This window comes from Notothenia coriiceps, unplaced genomic scaffold (genome assembly GCF_000735185.1).
Source record: "Notothenia coriiceps isolate Sejong01 unplaced genomic scaffold, NC01 NC01_scaffold00018972, whole genome shotgun sequence".
NCBI classification, from domain to species: domain Eukaryota; kingdom Metazoa; phylum Chordata; class Actinopteri; order Perciformes; family Nototheniidae; genus Notothenia; species Notothenia coriiceps.
In genome coordinates, this window is record NW_011351673.1 from 1,095 (window position 1) to 10,267 (window position 9,173).

General features: G+C 38.8%; 1 protein-coding gene across 1 annotated transcript; it reads left to right on the plus strand.

The window, feature by feature from the left end:
• Positions 1-404: 404 nt before the first annotated feature.
• LOC104951346 (GRAM domain-containing protein 3-like) lies at positions 405-8,058 on the plus strand (the record flags this gene model as incomplete). The annotated part of the gene is made up of 9 exons (XM_010777985.1): positions 405-524; positions 1,066-1,153; positions 1,521-1,590; positions 2,786-2,889; positions 4,279-4,374; positions 4,511-4,582; positions 5,286-5,375; positions 5,999-6,110; positions 7,912-8,058. Coding segments are annotated over 9 exons (899 nt in total), but the record flags the coding sequence as incomplete, so codon positions are not given.
• Between the last annotated feature and the right edge of the window lie 1,115 nt (positions 8,059-9,173).

Consider the following 9,173-nt stretch of genomic DNA (forward strand, 5'->3'; position numbering starts at 1 on the left):
TATAAAAATTATTATTAATTTATTTTTTATTGCACATTCTTACTTTAACTTCTCGTGATTATTATATATATTATACATTTAAAAAGCTTTTTTTATCTTTTAATGGACATTTGATTTCAACTTATCATGTTAATATAAATATCTTTGTTTAATCTTCTCACTTTAAAATATTTTTTTCTGTTTTATTTAAATGATTCTTAACAATCCTGAAACCCATTTCCCCTGGCATAAATAAAGTACTCTGATTAAGTGAAGTTAAAGGGAATTCATATTAAACCATTGTTGCTGAGTACAGTATTCATTCCTCTCTAATCTTCCATGTAGCACCTGCCTGATGCTGCTATATGAAGTGTCTCCGGTCATTTTGTCGTGATGTCTGAATGTTGTTTTCTTGCTGTGTGTAGTTCAGATGTAGAAAACGTGGAGGAGCGGCAGAGATTTGAGAAGATGGTGGGCGACCCTCTGCAGGCCGTGGACCCGGAGCAACAGGAGCTGTCAGGCAGGAGGAAATACGCATTAGTCAGGTGAAGCACATTTAGTGGAAAACTAACCTGAGTCTGGAGCTGTTACTGTAGTAACTCAAAAAGAAAATTGCACGTGGCTGCTCAATATTTCCAGTTTACACCGGCATTTATTCTTTCTTTCTTTTTATTTGCCCAACAAATCCAACAAAGGAGCCGTTTGAAGTAAAATAGTTTGTTCTCGTTTCCCCTCTAAAATGCTCTTACAAATATGTATTTTTTCAACATAATATACATTTTGAATTTAAGATATGAACATAAAATAGTGCTGAGGGTAGAAAACGGTTAAGGAATACTTTCTAAAAATATATAATATATAATGTGTTGGACAGGTTGTGCAGCTTGGAAAATGTAATGAGCGTTATGGAATAAAGATATTTGATATGTTATTTTTATGTAATTTCCCTTGGTGACCTGTTATAAATACTGTCATAAGTACATTAGAGTACAAAGGGCCTCAGACAAAAGGACAGTCATGTAAGGTGCAATATAATGTAATATAATATTATGCAATGTAATTCCTCCTCCTGTGCTGATCTGTCAGATCAAAGACCTTCGACCACTCTCTGCTGACTCAGGTCCAGACAGAATCAGACCCGAAGATCGAGAGGAAGAAGTCTCATTACAGCCAGGTGAGCGCTCTGTGTTTGATCACAGCTGTGAGCATTACAGCACGGTAAAAATCTCATCCAGCCGGGGGACGTCAGCTACCATTTCTGATTAGCTATTTTGCTTACTGTGGGATTTATTATTGTAATATACCAGAATCTTTGTCAACCTTACCTTATTTAAAGTGATATTAATATCACTTTAAATCATATATTATGTTTATTCTTAAAATGATTCTCAATGTGTTTTTTAATTATCTATCAAAATATCAAACTAAATCTACTTTATTGCAGCTTTTGAAATATAATCAATATTCAAATTGTGCAGCTTTCCAATGTTCAAGCTTCACTCTGCATTATCCATAATGTGTGTGTGTGTGTTGTGTTTCAGCTTTCGAAAAGCAATTGCCAGTACCATAAAATATTTAAGGAGATCAGCAAAGAGGAACTGCTCAGACAGAGTAAGTCATTAATGATCACAACTTTCCGCTCCACCTTAAATACTGGATGAGAGATTAGATAGTCTGATACCTCTTAGCTTTTTATTAATTAGGGGATGATGAGTAGTATTTAGTGGTTTCTATTAAAAGAAAAATATTCATAACTATGTTTTCATTCATGACTATGTTTTCATTATAGTATAATTAGTTGAAACTAAGAATTTTCTTTTCATTAGCCTAAAATAGAGAAGTGCAGTGATGATGTATAGTCCACCCTGGAAGTTGGCATCACACGGGCTCCCTGGACAAAAAGCAATGGGATTTCCCCATTGGATTTCAGACATGCTTATGAAACTCTGGTATCATCAACATGAGCATGAATTTATTGGCTTCTAAAGTAGTGTAATGCTAGGATGGCCTCAGCGTGGTGAAGGAAAGATACCACAGCATTATTTACTGCAACCTGCAATACCAGATTCCGCCACGTCCTTCTCACTGTCCTTTCGAAGCATCGGTTTGCATTTTAAAGTCCTTCTTTAACAAGATTGAGCTAGGTATATGTACACTGAATAACACGTTGGCATTTGTAATTGTTCATCCTATCAATACTGGCCATAAAGAGATAGAAGTTATTTTAGTGTATATAGTTATATAGGACACAATCTCCAGTGCCCGTCCTTTGAGAAATTCAATAATACATCAAGCTGAAGTTAATATAATGCTGCAACAAATGACGTGTATATCTTCCCAAAGGGAATGTCGTTTTGGTACTAAAGTACACTCTTTGTGTTACTGTCCCTTTGCAAGGAAACGCTGATGAAGCACAAAAAGAGATTTGTATGCCATATGCGCTTTCCTGTTTGTAGGTGCCAACCTGATTTTTCTATCAGCTTCAACTGAACTTGATTGTGTATTCTGTCCCTGAGTGATTACTGGTATTTTTTTGAGAGGTGATCTCTTGGCAGGCCAGTACGGACAAAAGGAATAATATAGTTAACAAAAACTATTTTAATGTACAATATTGTTTTCAAAATTGTAAAAACTCTTAAATGCTCATAACAGATATACAGAACTAACATCCAGATCAGTATCTATTGTAATCAAGTAGCGGTTAATGCATCGACTTCTTTTTCCTCATATTGTTTTTACAGAAATGACAGGAACTAAAAACGTAGCGTTCCCCTCAGTATGCTGATGCTGTTTACCTGTTTTTCAGGTTACACATGTGCTCTGCAGAAAGACATCCTCTACCAGGGACGGATGTTTATCTCTGACCATTGGATCTGCTTTCACTCCAAGGTGTTTGGCAAAGACACAAAGGTACCGAGAACTACCCTACTGTTACTGCAAAGTACTTTTTCCTTCATGTCAGAAAATATTGCTGTGGATAAATGTTCTGAGTATTTCCATCCCAGAGGTCTTTCACAATTGCGTCTCTTGTTTCCACTTTAGCATCCCAAACAGATATTTGACAGTGTTACAGATGATCTGTGCTATGCTTATTTAATAATGAATAATAAAGTTGAAGTTATTTGAAGTGAATAGTGAGGTGCCAACTGTAGCTGGTTTGAATTGATCAATGATTTATATTCACCTGGGGAAGCCTCACAGGACACACAAATAGAATCATTATTACAACAAAAGACACAGAATGACTAAACAAAGAAAACAAACAATTAAAGAAGCACATCATTACTATAAACAACTACAAAAATACATAAAATGACCACAAACGGCTTAGAAATACACAACTAGACATAAAACAGGTGGAAACAGACACAAAATGAATTAAACAGGGACAGAAAAACAACTACAAAGATACACAAAATAAACGGATGGACGTGGAAAAAAACCAACATAAACAAAGAGACACAAAATGACTACAAGGGAACAGAAAACAACTACAAATAGACAAAGGTGACCAATAAGATAAACAAAACAACTACAAAGAGACATAAAATGACTACAGAGAGGCAAAAAACAGAACTAGACATAAGCAGGTAGAAAGAGACCCAATAATGACTATCGAGGGACAGAAAACAACTACAAAGAGACACAAAGTGACTGCAGGGAGACATAAAACAACTATAAAAATACATAAAACAACAACAAAGACATAGAAAGTGACCATTAAGATACAACTACTAAAAGACATAAAACAACAAAAGGAGGCTGTGAGCGTTTCGAGCTCACACTCGGTTTAAAAACGATAGAAGGAGAGGGATGGGATCAAAACAAAACAGTTGTATTCCCCAAAAGGCAGGCACTAGGCAAACAACAGAAAAAACACAGAAGTCAGCCCTCGTCTTTATCCTCTATTTCTGGAGGTGTGCGAGTCAGTCCTTCCTCTCAGGACCCAGCCTACTGCGAGAGAGACCAGAAGCAGGTTACCATATGATTTTATTCAGTGACTGATTACCTGATTCTGGTCAGCTGTCTGGTCTCCAGCCGAGCCACTCCCATCACTCCAGCAGCCGGCGCCCTAACCACACCCCGCTGCCAAAGAGGCTAAATCACTATAAAGTCTGTGTGTCTTGCTCCTGTGTAGTCTAGGTGGTTGGGCCCTTTTGCATTGTCTGAAAACCCACCCAAAAGTAAACATGAGAAAGAAGAAGTTACTGAGGCGCAACATTTACTGGAATCCTCTTTGAGTCCCAGATACGTCTGTTTTTGGTATATTTTGGACATTATGTTGTTTGTCTGTTTCAGATCGCCATCCCAGTGATGTCCGTCTCGTGCTTCAAGAAGACCAAGACGGCCATCCTGCTGCCAAACGCGCTGGTGATCGGCACCGCCAACGACAGGGTGAGCAGGAAGCTCAAACTTTAATCTCAGCGACATTGTATTGCTCACACAGAAACCATTCCTTTAAAATCTAGAATAACAACAAGGTAATCTTCATATATCTGTTCCACATTAAAACTTTTGTTTTTTGTTTCAGTACGTCTTCGTGTCCTTTCTGTCCAGAGACAACACCTACAAGTTCTTGATGTCCATTTGTTATCATCTGGAGGTAGGACATGTATTCCCATATGGTGCTAGACTGTATCTTTCTCATTAGTCACTTGTTGCCATGCATAAAATACTATTACATTACTTTTAACAAGGTTTAATTGATTTTGAAATAAAACAAGTTACATTTTACATCCGATCACTCCCACATTGCATTGCATTACTTATTCTTTCAATTGGTAAGATATGGAAAGAGTTGGGACACTGTTGTGCATAGACCAAGAACAGGAAGGTTCATTTCTGAGTTACGCAACAGGCCTTATGTGCCTATAAATACATGTGATTACTTAGTATACCAATATACCTGCAATTAGAATCAAAGCATCTTATCTCTGTGTCTTTAAAGATAATGTTTTGTATTTGTTTTAAATATATATATTTTTACAGAGTTCCAGCTGGTTATGAACCACTCAGCCGATTTAAAAATATTGAGGAATACAGTCAGGTTGACTTAGATTGACAGAGGTTTTAACTCCCTGAAAACTGAAATGTATCTCATAATGTTAAATTCATTTCATTTAATATTTTTGGGACTACAGTTTGAAAACAAGTAGGCCTACAAAGATTGCTGATTGTAGTTCTTCTAGTACACCTTGTGTTCTTTGTTCTATGTCAGTATCAAAGACGGAATACCGCTTCATGTATTTGGATATCAACCTAAAACCATGTGTATTACATAAATACTGTAAAATAATTGTGTACAGGAGAAGAGTCCATGCAGCAGCCCCGTCCCCTGCTCAGCTGAGAATAGCTTCAGAGGTCAGAGGTCACCTCGGTCGCCTTGCTTCCCTATGGTAGGTCAGACACAAGCCCACCAGGGCAACAGTAGCCATGAGAAATCTAGTTGCACTCTATTGAACGGGCAACATATACTGTACATGTATGATGTATTCTGTAAATGTGCCTTTACGTTACGATCTTCTTCCCAGTGAATCTGAGAATTGATACATGAAGGAGGAAGTTGTGGAATATATATGTTTTGATTCAAAGGTGAAAATAATACCAGGTAGTGGTGGTAGTTCAACCAATACATATGTTATTTTCATTTGTTTGACTCCATTTCATTCAACTTCCATTAGGTGAAGACTCATAAGTGATTTAGGTGTAAAATGCTAACATAATCCATGATATATGGATAATTGTATCTTAAAATACAGAGAGAGAACGGCAAGAACATTTGAGACACTATTAATATCCCAAATTGTGATGCTTTTTTTCTTTCTGGATCGGCTTAACCGACTAAAAGGTATCCAAGTGTGTTTGTCTTGTGTGTTTTTTCCTCTCTTCCTCTGCTTTTTGACATCCATCATTTTCTTTCTCCTGACAAACATGAGTACTGTAATTTTGATTTCTGATTCTCAGTAAGTGACTTTCCTACTAACCAACATATTTTCCGTGTTTCTGTGGTTTTCTGCAGAGTTTTCCAGGTGAGTTCTGTGATCTGGACGTAACAGTGAGACAGAGGAGGCAGGAGATGGAGGAGAGCAGCAGCTCCGACTCTCAGTCCCCCGACTACGACAAGAGAGCAGGTATCACCAACCCACCAATCAGCAGCAGTGCAGCAGAAAGCTACAAATTATAGGCTCATACTTTCAAAGATCCAATATTGTTACTACTAAAAGTCCAACTCTAACAGGCTCTAAATTAGCAAACACACGTCATACATTAGAATTTAAGCTGGTTACATTCACATGACAACTATACAGTGGGGATTCAATGCATCCCTCTGTTTACTTCCTCCTCTCCTCTTTATTTCATTCATCGCTGCAGTAGGTGCTTATATTATGATAAAAGCATATATAAAAACATAAAAACTCAAAAACAAAACAAAAATACATATTCACAAATCTCCTCTTGTTGCAGCTCTTGTTGACCTAGTTACAGGTGTGCGTATGGTGTTAAAATGTCTGAGCGGAGGTGAAGTAAGGCCGTGTATTATTTTGTGCATGAGGCAAGCATTTGCATATCTAATTACATTTTCCCAGCTCAACAAGTTGTATTTTGTGAGTATTGGGCAATGATGAGAATAAACTGATTTCTTATCCACTATTTTAAGTGTTTGTTTGTATAATGATTCCAGGGGTTTAAGAGTGGTTGTACAGGCATGTGACCAGGTTGTTAAGCAGTAGGTGATGTGAGATAGAACCATAGAGTGCATGTACATCAGAGCCGCCTCTGTTGACATGCAGTCTTGGGTAAACCTTAAATTTGACAGACTGAATTTGACCCTGTTGCAAACCTTTTTCACCTGAGCCTTACAATTGAGTTTTGAATCAATTAAGACCCCCAGGTATTTGTACTGTGAGACCACCTGTAGCCTCTCCCCGGACACAAACACATCAGGCTCAATGCAGGAGGACTTGGTTTTGGTGAAGAACATACATACAGTTTTACTGACATTTAGTTGCAGACAGCATTGCTCCAACCAAGCTGTTACATGAACCATCTTGTTCGTCAGTTCATTAGCCACTTGTGTCAGACTGCCTCCGTGAACATAAATTACAGCATCATCAGCATACATTTGGATGTTTTTGTCAGGACATATCGATGGTAAGTCGTTTATATACAATGAAAATAACAATGGACCCATAATTGACCCTTGTGGGACACCTGTGGACAGCTGGAGGTTAGATGATTGATTATTCTCTACTCTGACATACTGACAACGGTTGAACAAAATGTCAGAGGGTTAAAGAATGATGAGAAGGAGAATTCATCCGGACTTATGGACAGCCGCAGTCCTAGGAGAATCGGACTGCACTTACAGTACACTCAGAGACGCTTGCTACTCGCATTATCTTTGTTTGACAGTCACAAAATGTTGCAACCGCAAATAATAGTGGGATAGCATAATCTCGTTTCCTTCGTCAAGGATGGTTCAGTTTATCCTATGCTAAAGCAGATAATGAAATATGTATTAAAATGCATTTCTTATCATGTAGAGACTTTAAACAGCTCTTATCATGGCTGCCACTTTGAAAGCTCCAACTCTTTTCATTCTGTTAGCAACCTTCCTAAACAAACAAGACAATTTGACCACAACCCTGGCTCTCTGTTTAGTCTTTGTCCGAGTCTTGTTGGTTGTACATCGGGAAGCCTTGTCTTGTACAGACCATGGCTTTTTAAAAAAGTTGTTTCTGTTAGATGTGTCTCTGTCTACTGCGTTTGAGTCCACCGTGCTCCACTTTCCATGACAGACGTAAAAATAGACATGACACAGGAAAAGAAAAAATAGAACAGGAAAAAGATCAACTAAAACCTGGGATGTTAACATATAAGGGTTTCCATTGAAAAGTTTTCCTATTCACACTGCTTCGTGTTTGTTTGCAGGCTTCCCTGTTCCTCCGTTTCTGGAAGTGTTGAAGCGCACAGACAGTGCAGCTCCACCTGAACATCCAGACCATCAGCACAAAGTGAAGAGCCAGCACCACAGCAAGCAGATCCCAGACAACTCGCAGCATGCTCCACACATCAATGGTACGATTGTTGTCCCACAGCAGTGGCATCCACAAAGAGTTTTCATAGGGTTGGCCAGTTGGTGCCAGTAAACATCTACAGTAGACATAAACACCAAAACCAAAAGCCATAACTGGATTTATGTAACATTAACATTGGTAGTTAATGTTAGCAATAATCTGATGCACAGAGTCACAGTTCATTTGTGAGCACTTTCCAGTCAACTGGTTGCTTGACTTGTCAAAACTTGAGAAAACGTGCTGCCAGTTGAGGCAGTTATTATTTCAGGAAACATGAGTCATGCTCATAAATGTTCTGCTATTATTCCAAACAATCCAAATTGAGGCAATAAGTGGGCAACACATCACCTAGTTTGAAAGTTGCGTGAGCCAGGCGCATCACGCTGGATGGACTACTTTTACCTAAACTAATTCATGCAAAAAAGAACAGTGACACCGCAAAAGTTGTCAAAGCTGCAGCACTCCCACATTGCATTGCATTACTTATTCTTTCAATTGGTAAGATATGGAAAGAGTTGGGACACTGATGTGCATAGAACAAGAACAGGAAGGTGTCACGGTTTGTGAAACAAGCAGGACCCAAATGCAGATTTAAACTGAAACTTCCTTTATTTCAAGGCTGAGATATATGTACAATGACAAAAACAGAACACTCACCGCAGAACTAGTCAGGGAACAAGACGAACCGACCAAGACAGACAGACAACCCAGAACTTAAATACACACAAGACTCAATCACACAACAAGACAGAGGTGAGGAGGGAGGAGAAAACACAGGGACCCAGGTGAACATAATCAGACAATTAGACACACCAGGGAAACTAATGACAAGACAATAACCCAAAGGAAAACATGACATGGAAAACAGCAAAAACACCCAAACCTACAAAACTATAAACGTGACATAACATGAGAATCGTGACATAACCCCCCCCTCAAGGGACGGATTCCAGACGTCCCAAAAAAACTAAAATCCAGCAGGGTGGGTGGAGGGGGTCTGGAGGACGGGTGGAGGGCGGACGGCCCGGGGGCAAGGCAGAGTTCAAAAAAGGGGAATTCGGGCGGACGGCCCGGGGCAAGGCAGAGTTCAAAAAGGGGAATTCGGGCGGACGGCCC